The sequence below is a fragment of the Tiliqua scincoides genome, chromosome 2 (assembly GCF_035046505.1).
Source record: "Tiliqua scincoides isolate rTilSci1 chromosome 2, rTilSci1.hap2, whole genome shotgun sequence".
In the NCBI taxonomy this organism is placed as follows: domain Eukaryota; kingdom Metazoa; phylum Chordata; class Lepidosauria; order Squamata; family Scincidae; genus Tiliqua; species Tiliqua scincoides.
In genome coordinates, this window is record NC_089822.1 from 271,864,065 (window position 1) to 271,878,083 (window position 14,019).

Below are 14,019 nucleotides of genomic sequence, written 5' to 3' on the forward strand. Positions count from 1 at the left end.
CACCGTCTCACAAAGCAGTGGAGAGGGGGACGTGAGACTGCAGTGCTCTGGGCTGCCCCATTCTGGGACCTGGTTGCCCCTCCCCCAGAGACAGACATACAACACACAGGGCAAGCGCTGGGAAATGGTCTCCTCCAAGACTCCCTGAAGGCCAGACAACCAAGTGGAAAAAACAAGCAGAACTTTTAATGCAGCCACACAGAACCACCTCTGGGCACTGGGCTTCCCCTGTTGCCTCCTCCACACTGAGTTGCCGCCAGGAAATTCAGCCAGGGACAGACTCTTCTCCCGCACTGTTGGCCCCCACAGGGGGCAGCTCCGTCTCCTCCCAACTCAGCGGCTACTTCTGGAACCGGTCCAGTGCTGAGCTCTGGCCTGAGGGGGCTGCCGTCTGCTGCCGGGCCGTAGCCTTCTCAGACAGGCTCTTCTGGATGGCAGCCTGGGGGGGGGGGTAGAAGAGAGGGGCAGTGTTAGCAGAAGGGGAGGCAGTCTTATTCTCGACCCCTTTCCAGTGACCCCGGTGGGGAAACAGAGTTCTTCAAGCTGTCTGCCATGACTCCCCCAATGCACATCTCCGGGGTTATCATCAACAGCCCAGTTCCAGCCAAGGCAGGCCTGGAGCTGGGATGCCTCCAAGTGCGTCACATGCCGCTTAGTGACACTGGCCTTCCTGTGCCCCAGGCTGCCCCCCACCCAGTCCGGAGGGGTCCTGCTGCAGCTCTTCACACCCTGCTTCAGTATTCGCCACCCCGGCTAGTTTGGCTTCATCCGCGAACTGGGCCTCTTCATCCTTTCCCTCAACTTCAGACCATTTGCAAACCAGTTCCAAAGGACTGATCCCAGCACAGACCCATGGGGGGCCCAATCCTTTTTTCCCTCCACTGTGGTAATGCCCCCCCCATTCCCACCCTCAGTTCTTGAGCCAGTCACAAGATGCTTGTGGGCTCCCAGGAACACCTGAGTGGCTGCAGGGGGAAAGAGGTGGCTGCAGGTGGTCAGTAGATGCTCTGGCCTCATCCTGCACCCGTTCAACGTGCTTAATGTTACCAGAGTGCAGGAGGCACCTCTTGGGGTGTGGGGAACCTGGACCTACCCGCTGCTCCTCTGCGGCCACCTTCTTCTTGCGCCTCAGCCGTCCGCCGGCCGAGTCCCGCCCCTTCAGCCGTCGGCGGGGGAGAACTTGTCCTTGGCCTGGGGGTCATAACCCTGCAGGTGGTGGGAAAGGCAGCTGGTGTGAGCAATGCGCAAGGCAATCCTTCACCTCCCTCCACAACACCCTCCGCTGTGAGGATCCCACCAGCTTCTCTGCCAACAGTGCCCCTCCCCCCTTTCCAGCCAATCCTCCGTTGCCCCCCCTGCCCCTCACCAGTCTCTCCACTCGCTCCTTGTGCTGCTGCTCCAGGCTGATGGTGTCAACCGCGCCCAGCTGCCCGGGATCCAGGGAGATCAGCTCTGACGGGATCTGCAGGAGACAGGAACACCTATGAAGACAGGGCTCCACCCCGCCTTTCCCCACCACAGCCCCGAGGGGACTGCATATTCACTGCCATTTCTAGCATTAACGGTGCAGCACATTCCACAGCAGAATCCACTCCTCCAAAACGGCCACTCTGCAGGAGCTGCTCACCTTCAGTCTGCGCGGCCCCCTGCCTCGCAGCAGCTCCCGCCTGAGGCCTCCCTCCAGCGCAGCAACTTAACTGCCTTCCGACCAGATAGGACTGCACGGGGGCATTTGAGCTTCCCCCACTGCGGCCCCTTCCCAGAAGCACCACTCATGACAATGCCCTCCTCCAAGCCACTGTGGGAGCAAAGGCACTTTCTTGGGGTCCAGCGGGGAGCAGGAAAGATTCCAGCAGTTCTCCTGCCAGTCCCCTCCAGGTGCCCCAACAGTAGCCTCGCATCAAGAAGGAGCTTACTCCTTGGCCTGAAATCTGGGGGCTTCTCTCTGAGGCAACAGGAGGGATGAAGAGTTGGAGGCTGCATGAAGTTGTGCCCCAGAACATCTGCCTCAGGGGAATGCCACGGGTGGGGTCTCACTCTATTGGAACCGGGAAGGGAGGGCACTTGGAAAAGAGCTGCTAGCGAGGCAAGGGCACCTCCAAGAGCCAACCCTTGCACAGGCATGGTGGGGAGGAAACTGGGGCAGCACTACCTTCTCCAGCAAGGCCTTGACCTCCCACTCCTGCCGCTGCTTCCGGCTCCGGAAGGGGTTGTTCTCCAGGGCATCGAAATTGGGCTCCCCGGCTCCTGCGGTGCAAGGTGGACAGGCAGGATGAGCATGACCCAAGGATCTCCCCACACCGTGGCAGTCCAGACTTGCCCTCTGCAGGGCATCAGAGCAGTTGCCCCTGGACTCTCCTCCCTAGGGGCTAGCCTCTTGGCCGGCCAGCCCCTGCCCCTCCATACCTGGTACAAGCAGGCTGGCAAAGCCCTCTTCGTGGCCAGCCCCCAGCACATCCTCGAAGGGGCAAAAACGCAGGCTGTGGGCAGGGCGGGGGAGCGCATGGCACAGGTAAGGCTTGGCAGATGGGCAGGTGGAAGTATCCTTGTACACCTGGGAGAGGAGGGGAGGGGAGGGGTCAGGGTGAGGAGGGCTGTGGCTGCCCAGGGCTTTGGAGGGGAAATGGAGCAGCGGGTTCTGGGACACTGGGGGAGCTATGCCCAAAACAGTCTAGCCAGGATTCACATACACAAGGCCTGGTGACAACTCGAGGGCCCTGGAAGGCCATTCAGTTGGCACCGAACCCAACTCTTAATACCACTTGCTGCTGGCGTCTTTGGCACTCTGCCTGGCAGGGCACAGCCCACAAACTGTCCAGCTCCAGCAGACTGTTCTGCAGACCGCGAGGAGGGCAGCAGCCCTTCGCCCTTCGGAGGGCCCTCTTGACACAGCACAAGGTCTTCCTAGAACGTGGCCACCTCGAATGCCGCTTCAGGATGCCATTTCAAGGGCCGGAGCAGTTGCCACACCCGCAGCAGAGAAGCCCCCTTGGCCCCCCGCCAGTGGCAGGGCCTGCCCTTGCAGCTGGCAGGTGAGTTTTCCCAGGTGTGCTCCTCACACGCAGACCCCCTCCTGCCTCTGCCACCAGCTCTGGTGCTGCCTTTCGGTGCTGCGCAGCGGAGGCCGGAGACACGACCCACCAGCACTGCCAGGCTTTATGCCCCAAACGGCAGGAGTCTCCCCACCGCCGTCCTGGCAATTCCAGCTGCTACCAGAGCCTCGAGCAAAGAACGCCATGGGTTTCACCTCAGGAATTCGGGGGATTTGGGGTGGGGCACAGCCGAGTCCCCTCCGACTGACTGAATCCGCTTCTTGTTTTCTCCACCTTCAATTGCAGGCAAAACATCCTGATGCTTGTCGGCTGTGTTTGAGAGGATCCTGAGTTGGGTCCGAGGAGAGCCCCCTACCTTATCTGTCACCCAGGGAGTCTACAGTGGCTGGCCAGCCCCCTCTACAGCCACTGCCCCCCCCCCCGGCTGCAGCTGTGGCAGGCCAGCCAGGAGTGTAGGCCAGAACACCTTCAAACTGGGAACCAGCTCTTTTTAGAATTATCTTTTTAGATCAGTCTTACAGAGGCCAGAAAATGAGTCCTGACCTGCTCCCCCCGCCCCAACCACCACTGCCCACTCTCTGAAAGCAAAACCCGTCCAGGTTCAAGAGGGCAGGGGAACGGCATCAAAGAAAGACACCCAGTCCTGTTTGGCCTGTATCGGCTCACAGGTTTGTCATCATCACCACCAGCCTTCCACGAAGCCATCTCCTTCGCTGGGCTTGGGCAGGCTGGGTTCCCTTCACTGCTGAGTCTCCCTTCCTTGCACTGCACATTCAGATCAAGAAGCATCTGCTTTTGCTGCACACTGACCTCCACACTCCACCCCAGGAAACAGGCAGAGACTCAGAGCAAGCGGCTTTTGCCCCCGTTTCACCCGTTTTCCAACTCGGCTTCCTCCGGGAAGGGCGTCTTGCCTCCTGCTTCCAAGTCATTCACCTTCATTTCACACAGCTAGCAAGACCCTCAGCATTTTACAAGGTAACTGGGGTGGGGGCTGTCGCGACAGTGAGGCCTCAGGTGCTGCTTGACACAACCCACCAGGAGGGAGACATCCCCCTTGCTTCAATTGCCCTTTTCCCTCCACATAAACCAGTGCTGCCTGAACACCCCTTCCTTCCCCAAAACATATGGGCTGGAGGCCTCAAGCACCCTCCAGAAGCACGGACAGGCAAGGGGAAAGGAACTCTGAGCGCCCTGCTTACCCAGCGCCAAAGTGGCATATAGCCATTCATCGATGAAGAGGCCCCAGTCCCCCTCCTCCAACCTGGACCCCTCATTCTCTCCATTCAGACCATCACTTCCACTGGATGGGGCTGGACTTTCCTGCTGGAGTGCCAGCCCTGGCTTGGCCAGGAGCGCACAACTCACTTCATGTCTCCAGCAAGCAAGGCAGTTGAGAGGAGGCACTCCACTTGTGGCCCAATCCCGTCCGCTGCAAGGCTGCTGCTCTGAACCCACTCTGCTTTCAGGTGTCCCCAGAGAGGGGCCTGGTCCTTTGCAACAGATGGGTCCTCCAAAAGGGTCATTGCAGGTTCAGATCCCCCCCCCCCACACTTCCTGGGTCTGTACCATTCATACATTCCCTGTCACATTCGGAGGTGCCACCTTGTGTGAAGGCTGCTCCATCCACACAGCCCCTGCAGGTCCGCCTCCAGACCAAACACGGGGGGGCAGCCCCTCAGCCACTCCAGAGTGCAACATTTTGTTCCAAGCCCCATTTAACTCAAGGGCATTTTCAAGTGAGCTTGTCCTGAGAGGAAGGGCTGTGACACAGCAGCGGACCTCCTTCTTTGCCAGAGAGAAACACCCTGCCTGAGACTCTGGAGGGTCTTAAATGCTGTTGACACTCCCATCGGTGACTTGGAGAAAGGAGTGGACAACTCAGATGCCAGTGGGGGGAGTGCAAGGAGGGGAAGAAACAGAGTGAAATCGGACAAAAACCCACAATGGACAGGGAGTGAGACGCAGCCCAGAATGAGACAGCACGCAGGCTGAAAGGCTGTGCTCGGGAGGAAGCCACAGGAGGCCTGCCTGAGGTGGAAGGGCCCCCCCAGAAGTCCCTCAGCCTGGTGGCAGCAACACCCCACCCACATACCTGGACCACCTCCTGACAGGCAGCTCCCAGGAGTCCTCGCTGGCTGAAGGCCAGTTGCCCGGCCCCCGAGGGCAGCAGCAGGGAGTGGAGGCGCCGGTAGGACCGCAGGTCATAAATGTGGAGCTTCCGGTCCAGCCCAGAGGTGGCCATGTAGCTGCAAGAGGAGGGGGGCCTTGAGGCTCTGCTCAGCCCCTGCTGCCGCCCCGCCCCGCCCCGCCCCACAGGCTCCATCTCCCTCACTCACGTCCCGGAGCCATCCACGGCCACAGCTCTCACCGGCCCGCGGTGGCAGAGCATCCGGACGAGGGGCTCCTTGATGTTGGGGCTCCACAGCGTCACTGTGCCTGCAAGGGGGGAAGGGGTCAGCACAGGCAGCGAACGGGGACAAGGGGCCTGGGGGGGGCGGCCCTAGCCTAGAGTGCACTCACCGTTGCTGTGCCCCAGGTGGACGATGGCATTGGCTGGGTTCTGGGCCATGACGCCAAGGCGGCCCCCCTTGGTACAAATGGTGGCCACTTCCTTCCCCACAGAGATGTCCAAGTACTGCAGGAACCCTGTCTCGCTCTGCACAGACAAAGAACCAGCAAGGGGTCAGCGGGGGGGTGCGATTGGGCAGTGACAGCGACGCAGGAGATTGTGGTTCATTTGCAAAACCCAAACATGGAACACAGAGGGAAGAACATTGTTATGGTATCAGCAGAGACCCTCCCCCTTCACCCATTACCCCCAAGCACCAGAATCCGCAAGTGGGCATCCTCCCCGCCACCCCCCACTAGGGCCCACATAGCCTCAGGCCCTGCGGCCAAAAGGGGCCAGCCAGATGCGGCCAAGAGTTCCAGCCTGGTGCAAGGTCAGCAGAGCCCGACTGCTGGCTCAGACTGGGGGGGGGGGATGTAGTGTGCTAGAGCCAAGAGGACCCTTGGAGGACATTCAGTCCAAACCATCCTGGTCCCAGAGATGGAGGAGGGGGAATGCATGATTACAGGTCAAGGCGGCAGTTTTAAGGCAAGCAAAGGGAAGCCTTTGCCCAGCACAGAAAGCTCTCTTGTCCTACGGAGCCCCTTGCCACTGGGTGACTTTTTCCTTGTCCATCACTGCTGATGAGCCAGGGAGCCCTGCAGTCTCCCAAGACTGGGGAGCCAGCAGGGCCTGACCTGGGGGGGGGGCCTCAGCCTGAAAAGAGAGATTCATCCCAGGTCAGCGGGCAGGACAGGCAGAATGGCCTCTCCGCATCTGGGGCAGATTCCTCTCTACAGACGAGATGCCAGAGAATTGCAGCAGGCCGTGCTGGTGGTGCCATCTGGGCCCCCTCGGATTCTGGCTGGCAGGTCACAGTGGCTGGAGAGCCGGACTGGAGGCGTGGCCCGGGGTGACCATCTCCCCAGTCCTCCCTCCCTCCCTCCCTCCCACTCACCGCTGTGGCCAGCAGGAAATGGTAGGGGAGGAACTCCATCCTCTGGATGCCGTAGAAGCGCTTCAGGCAGTTGAGCTCCACCCCCTGGTTGTCGTAGACGTACAGCCACCGGCGCTGGGCAACTGCAAACATTGTCTCCGTGTGCAGCCACCTGGGTGTAAATTGGGGGGGGGGGATATCAGACACAGAAAATGAAACGCGCACACACATCCCTTGGGGCTGGGAACCGAGCCAGGACAAAGCGCCCAAGGCAGCCACATGGCAGTTAAGAGGGTGAGCTCTGAGCCAGCTGTCAGTAATGTCACTGCAGTGGGTGCCTGGGCTGGCGGTGAGCTGCCTTGTATACGGACTCCAAGCACAAAGGGGGAGCAAACAGCTGAGCAAGAGGCCTCCCCCAACTCAAGCAGTAGGGCAGGAAAAGGTGCCGCGGGGGCAGTCGGAGCGCTTAATGGGCCGCAGGACCTTCCGCCCCAGGAATGGCTGCAGCATTCGGGCTTCTGAGCTCAGAAAAGGGGCGTGATTGAGACGTGCAAAAATACTCCTGGTGCAGAGAGAGAGAGAGAAGTTTCTCTCGCTCTCTCACAACACTAGTGTTTCAGAGGCCATCGAGTGAAACTGGCTGGCGGGAAATTGAGAGCAGACAAAAAGGAAGAGGAAATCACAGAGTGCTCAGATTCCCCCATGGAACTGACCGTCACAAGATGTGGTACTGTCATAGGACGCATGGTCAGGAAAAAAGAGGATGCAGGAGTAGAGGCACCCCCTTTAGCCTGAGGGTTCAGCAGCCTAGCTCCCAGCTCTTGCTTGGGGTGGGAAGCCCCCTCCTGGAGACTAAAGGGAAGGTGCCACCTCTCCGTCTGAGCCCCCCCATGCCCGTGGTGAAGGGATAACCACTCCGGCCGGTCTCCCTGGGTCCTCGCAGATCACTCTTTGCAAACACCTTTGAATGTTGGGGGGGGGGGGGAACCTCGCAAGCACAACCCGTGTTCCTGTCACTCCTTCCTGCCTTGATGGGACAAACACTGAGCACTGGGGCTGGCGGGGAGGGGGGGGACAGACAAGAAACAGGTGCACAAGCTGCCCTCCATGCTTGCAAGGTGGATTTTCAGCAGAGACTTTCATTTATCCAGCGTTTTCCCCACAGATTTGGAACAGAAGAAAGAGGGAGGTGCCAGCCTTCCATCGGGTCACACTCAGCCCCTTAATCTGCCCACAAGTGGCAATGCCATTCTTAAAACCCATCTTCACAAGAAATACTTGTGCAACATGCACACGTGGATCACGCACACACTCACGCAAGGTCAGTGATGGACTCCATGACATTGATCTCGCACATCAAGGCCTTGGTCTGCCAGTCGAGAGCTGCCACGTGGCCCCGACGCCCCCCCAGGAGGAGGTGCCTGTGGAAAGAACGTTACAGGGAGCGGCTGAACAGGAGAGGACCCCTTTGCCCTGAATCTGCCCACGACAAGTGGGGCGGGGGGAGGCCTCTCATGAGCCCCCAGATTATTCAGCAGACAGCCTGGACGGATGGGGAGAGCCAGAGTGTCACCTACTTGCCGTTGCGGGTGTAGCTGATCCTGTAGGGCCCAAACTGGCTCAGGTGGAGCTCGAAGTGCTGCCGAGAAAAGGAGAGACCAGGTCAGGGGCTGTGTTGCCCCGCCAGAGCCCCGCCCTCCTCAAATCCTGGCCCCAACCCCCACCTTTGCACTAGCAGCAAGGTCGACAGCCGCAGCAATGTCCGCCTGGGTGATGGTGCAGGTGTCCTCGCCTTCCTCCCCTTCCAGGTACCTGAGGAGAGAGGAGGGTGTGTGGGTCGGATGAGCAGGAGCCAGACCCACTCCAGGTCTGCCCAACCCTGGGTGCTGGATCCCACCTTGTTCTACACACAGACACACGTTAGACCAGAGAGAAAACATCAAGACCGTAAAGACACAATCAGCACCAGTCACTTAACTCAATAAACCAGGGGACAGGAGAACACGGAAGACCCAACAGACTGAAAGTCACCCCCATCACTGAAATACCTGTTAAGAGAGGCCAGGAAATACACACCAAAACCATCCCCACCACTCGCGCTCAAGGCCTGCTGACACCCAACACACGTAAGAGGTTGGGCAGGAAGCCCAAGAGGGCCCAGTCCTTGGTCACCTGCCTCCCTTGGCTGTTGGGGGGGGCGGGGCAGCTCAAAGCAGGAACTTCCCAGATGGCACCAGGAAAGGGCAGGTGGTCCCCCAGCTGGGAAGGCACGAGTGATATGGTAGCACCAATACTTTGAAATGAGAAAGGCTGGTGCAGGGCGGGGGGTTCAGAAACCTGGTCAGACCAAGCCAGCACAACCGACCTTTGTGTTTTGACCATCCAATGCTCCTAAAAACCTTGGAAGGCAGCCCCAAGTGCAACAGCCTGCAGTAGTCAAGCCTGGGTGTTGCTTGACAACTGCAGCCAGGAAAGAGGTGGGGCACTGCTGATGCAGCAGCCCAAGCTGGTGGAAATCTGCTCCATGCCACTGATGTCACATTGGCAAACATTTGTTGATAATCAGCGTTTCCTGCACAAGGCCACAGCAGTAGCCCAGACAGCAAGCCAGATCTTGAAAGGGAAGGTGTGTGCATCCAGATCAGGCCAAGCCCTCACTCCGCCTCCAAAAGGGGGGGCCCCTTTGGGCTCAGGGCAGGATCTGGTGTCAGGCCAGGAGTCAGCACCACCTCGAGACCAAGTCCCTGCTGGTAGGAATGGGGGAGGAGGCAGAACTGCTGCTGGGTCCAAAAGTTAAACAGGAAACACCTCTGTGAATATACAGTCAAGAAACCTGCTTGCGGTGTGTATGTGGCTGGGCCCTTCGATGACAAGGGAAGCTCAAGGTGACACGGCAGAGAAGCTGGAAGCTTGCCACAGGAAGTAGTGATGGCATCTTGCCTGGATGCCTTTAAGAGGGGACTGGACAAATTTCTGGAGGAAAAGTCCATCATGGGTTACAAAACATGGGAGGTACGTGCAAGGCAGAGGTAGCCAGCCTCTGATTGCCAGATGCAGGGGAGGGCACCGGGACGCAGGTTGTGCCTGTTGTCTAGTGTGCTCCCTGGGGCATTTGGGGGGCCGCTGTGAGGTACAGGAAGCTGGACTAGGTGGGCCTTTGGCCTGTTCTAGCGGGGCTCTTTTTATGTTCGTATGGACAGCCTTTGCCACCATCTTACCAGCTGCAGAAGGGGAGGAGCCAGCCTGCTCCACTCCTGCTTGTGGCCTTCTCCAGCAAGGCAGCTGGAGGGAGTAAGGCACTGGAGAGGGTGGGCCCCTGGCCTGATCCAGGAGGGGGTTTTGTGTTTGCTGAGAATGCACAACGCTGGGACTGAAACCCACAGACGCTACAGCCAGCTTTGATCTTGTTTGCCAGCAAACCACCCACGGCCCGGCACACAAGGAGATTCGGACAAGAGTCCAGGTCCGGCCTTGCCAGCAGTGGGGCAGGGAGAAGGGAACAGCCAGCAGGAGAGGCAAGATGGTGGAGGGTGGAAGGGGCCCTTCGAAGCAAGCACCCGAGTCTGGCACCCTCGGCCTGGCCCCTTGTGGGGCAGGAAGAGCTGCGGAGTTGATGGCAGCTCAACTCAGCCGGCTTTGTGCAGTGTCAGGCTGCTCAAGGAGCAAAGTGGAAGCCAGTTGTTCTAGCAGGGGGTACAGAAGGTCCCCAGGCCCCCCAGAGCCTCTCCTGAGGGTGGGAACTTACCCAGGCTCTCCAGGAGCAGGAGCTCCATCCGGGCCGCCTGCTTGGCCGCGGCTTCCGCCTTCTCTTCTGCACGGCCAGTTGTGCTCTGAGTCGCGCACTGGACACTTCCCCTGCAGAGGCACAAGGGGTGGAGGTCAGAGGAAGGCGGCTGCGGCCCAGAGGCTGGGCAGAAGGGCTCAACGGGAGTGGGGGTGAAAGCACCTCACCAGCTCAGCGCGGGCTCCCCGCTGGACTTCTTCACCCGCTCTCGATGAACTGCAGCTGCACCAAGGAAAGGGTCCCTCTTCTAAAACAACAAGGCAGGTGAGTTTGGAGGCGGAGCAGATCACACACATCCTTTCTCCCCCATGCAGCCAGGGCCCCCTCCCCAGAACACACCCATGCCCTGAAACCGAGCACCGCCTGCAAGCCAGGCAACAGCAGCCCTTCCCTCCTCACCCCTGAGATCCGGCTCCTGCCTCCCGGCTCTGCTGAAAGCATCTTCCTCCGTCTTCCTTCCTCCGCTTCCTGGCACCTGGAGGACCAGCCCCCTCTTGCTGGCTCGCCTCCCTTCCCAGTATCGCCGGGGCTGCTGCTTCTGGAGAGGAAAAGAAAAGCGGGAGGCAGCAGAGGTTTGTGTCACCAGGTGGCCTCTTGGCCACACCCCAGCCCAGGGGTGCCAAATTCACTCTACAGTGAGCAGAACAGCATTAATGGGGCCTACTGGGGGCCAGAAGTGAAGACAGTCACTTCTTGCTTAATGACAATACGCAGATAATGGCCAGAAATAAGCACTTCTTCCTCACTCAGGAACTCATCAGCTGCAACTAACAGAAGAGGAAAAGTAAAAATCTTGATCATATTTTTCAAGACGTGGGAGAGCCCAGTTATCACTGCCAGATTCCGGATGCCAGATTCCAGATCTGTCAAGGAGAGAAATTTCTCATTTTTCTGGCAGGGAAAACCACCAAACGAAACCAGGGAACATGGCGTTGGCTTTGCGGTCAGAAATACCCTGCTGAAATCCATCATCCCACCTACTGTGGGAAGTGAAAGAATTTTGTCCCTGCAGCTCCAGTCATCAGCAGGACCTGTCACTCTCATCAGTGCTTAGGCACCGACTCTGTCGTCTCCAGCAGAAGCCAAAGACAAATTCTATGATGACCTGGCCACCACTGTCAAGAAAATCCCTGTAAAAGAGCCATTGTTCATCCTCGGCGACTTCAGTGCTAGAGTTGGTGCTGATAACAGTTCATGGCCCACTTGCTTAGGTCAGTTCGGCATTGGGAAGATGAACGAAAATGGCCAACGCCTGCTAGAGTTTTGCTGTCATCACGGTCTCTGTGTCAGCAACACGTTCTTCAACACAAAGCCCCAACATAGAGTCTCTTGGAGACACCCAAGATCAAAGCACTGGCACCAGCTCGACCTGATTCTCACCAGACGCTCCAGCCTTCCCAACATCAAGATCACACGCAGCTATCAGGGTGCTGCCTGCGACACCGACCACTCCCTAGTGTGCAGCAGAGTGAAACTACAAACAAATCGACTGCATCACACAAAAAAGGAAAGATCTCGCATTGATACCAGCAAGACCCGGGATCAGAGAAAAGTGGAGGAATTTGCACGAGCGCTTGAGGAATCTCTTCCAGGCCCGGCCGACGCAAATGCATCCAACAGATGGGAACATTTCAAGAATACCGTTTACAACACCGCCTTGTCCATATTCGGCAAGAAGAGCAGTTATCACAGGGGCTGGATAAAGAGCCGTATTTGGCCCATGGCCTGAGGTTGGACACCCCAACTCCAAAGGATGCTTCCCTTTGCATTCAGTTCCTGCACAGGGCGTGTGTATGCCCCAATGAGGTCCAAGAGAAGAGGTTACAGTGCAAGAGAAGAGGGCTACAACTTGGGGAGGGGACTGCCCCCTCCAGACTGACATCCACTCAGGGCTCAGCGGGAGGTCCCGTGGTTCTGGGTCCTGTCACTTGCCTTGCACATTCCTTAGAAAACTGCCTGAGTGAGATTCTGCTGTGTCCGCAGAGGGGGGTCACATGTACTTCTTGGAGGGGACTAAGATCTGGGTGCCATGACCAAGAAAGCTGTACCACTGCATGCTTGCTGGCTGCACCTCCACTGGTGCCACAAATGGGGCATAAAGACAAAAGCCGCCTCCCAACCCGTTTGCGTGCAGAGACACTGCTAGGAAGTGCTGGCCTCTAAATGCTGAGAATAAGATGGCTAATATGATCATAATGCCGCTGTGCAATGTGGCCACGCCCGGAGTGCTGCGCCCAGTTCTGGTCGCCGCATCTCCAGAAGGACATCGTGGAGAAGGTGCAGAAGGGAGCGACCAGGATGATTCCTTTCCCCGAGGAAAGGCTGGGCGCTTGGGCCCCTTCAGCCTAGCAAAGAGGCGCCTGAGGCTGAGGCTGGTGCACTGCAGGAGGGGAGGCTTTGGTCGGACATGCAGGCAGAGGCTGAAGCGCCCGCTGGTGGTGCACTGGGAGCCTTCCTGACGGGTGCGGGGCTGGACTTGCGGCCTCTGGGCCCTTCCGAGTCTGATGCGGACAGAGCTGAGCTCTGCAGGGGCAGGAAGACCGCCGGAGGACCCAGAGCGGCTGAAGGGGTGTCTTTGCCCCGCGTGCGGTTAACCGGTGGGACTCCCTGCCACAGGACGCTCTCAGGCCGCTCGGCTCAGGCGCCTCCGGAGGGGGAGCGGAGAGCCCGGGGGAGGCGTGGCATCGCAGCCGCGGCGGCCCGTGGCTGGGCGGCAGGGCAGGGGAGAGGCTCCCGCGAGCCGCCAGAGGCGCCCCGGCCCGAGCAAGAGCCGAGCGGGGTCCTCGGCGAGGGCGGCCCGCCCGAGAGGCCGGAGCGGCCGGGACGCGAGCGCACCTTCTCCGCCTGCCGCGGCTCCTCCATGCTCTCCGCGCAGCTTCCCGGCCCACGTGGCGCCCGGCGGCTCGCGCACTTCCGCCCGTCGCAGGGCGCCTCCCTCGCCCTCCATCGCAGCCGGAAGCGGGCGGAGCGGAGCTCGCGGGGCCTCCCGGGGGGGCCTGTCGAGGCGCGCGGGACGTCCGCACCGTCGGGTCGGGCGAGCACCGCTCCCGCTCCCTCCTGCGCGGCCCCAGCGAGAGCTTCCCTCCCGCCCGTCTCGCTGCACTCCCGGGGCGTTCTCGGTCCCCCCCGGGCTGCGAGGAAGCGCGCAGGCAGGGCTGGCAGCGGGCCGGGTCCGGGGCCGCAGCGCCCGCTCGCGGCAAGAGCTCCTCCCCGGGAGAGTGGCCGGCCCGCCGGCCCGCCCTCCCCGCACCGCGTTCTCCCGCCGGGTGGCCTCTTTGAGCTCGCGGGCGTGTGCGGACAGGGAGCCTCCATCTCTCTCTGTCAACCGCTTGGGGAACATCCACTCAGATTGAGTGTTGGGCGAGTTAGGACAAAAGAAAATAGTTCTTTACTTAGCATGAAGTTGGTCTGTGGAACTCCTTGCCTCAGGAACTGGTGATGGCATCTTGCCTAGATGCCTTTAAGAGGGAATTGGACAAATTTCTGGAGGAAAAGTTCATCATGGCTTACAAGTCATGGTAGGTCTGTGCAAGCTCTTGGTTTTAGAGGCAGGCTGCCTCTGATTGCCAGATGCAGGGGAGGGCACCGGGACGCAGGTTGTGTCTGTTGTCTGGTGTGCTCCCTGGAGCATTTGGTGGACCACTGTGAGATACTGGAAGCTGGACTAGATGGGCCTTTGGCCTGATCCAGCAGG

The 14,019-nt window shown here is 59.5% G+C and overlaps 1 protein-coding gene and 1 long non-coding RNA gene across 2 annotated transcripts; both read right to left on the minus strand.

Moving 5' to 3' along the window:
• Positions 1-164: 164 nt before the first annotated feature.
• WDR46 (WD repeat domain 46) lies at positions 165-10,314 on the minus strand. Its single transcript, XM_066613222.1, is given in 14 exon segments — positions 165-439; positions 1,094-1,176; positions 1,179-1,206; positions 1,367-1,462; positions 2,153-2,247; positions 2,407-2,554; positions 5,149-5,302; positions 5,393-5,492; positions 5,577-5,712; positions 6,563-6,713; positions 7,858-7,962; positions 8,119-8,180; positions 8,266-8,444; positions 10,287-10,314. Coding segments are annotated over 14 exon segments (1,464 nt in total). The 3' UTR covers positions 165-340.
• Positions 10,315-10,488: 174 nt separating this feature from the next.
• On the minus strand, positions 10,489-13,239 carry LOC136641746 (uncharacterized). Its single transcript, XR_010793914.1, has 3 exons — positions 13,161-13,239; positions 10,725-10,863; positions 10,489-10,572 (listed from the first exon to the last, which is right to left on the minus strand). It is a non-coding gene; the product is annotated as an uncharacterized lncRNA (long non-coding RNA).
• Positions 13,240-14,019: the final 780 nt, after the last annotated feature.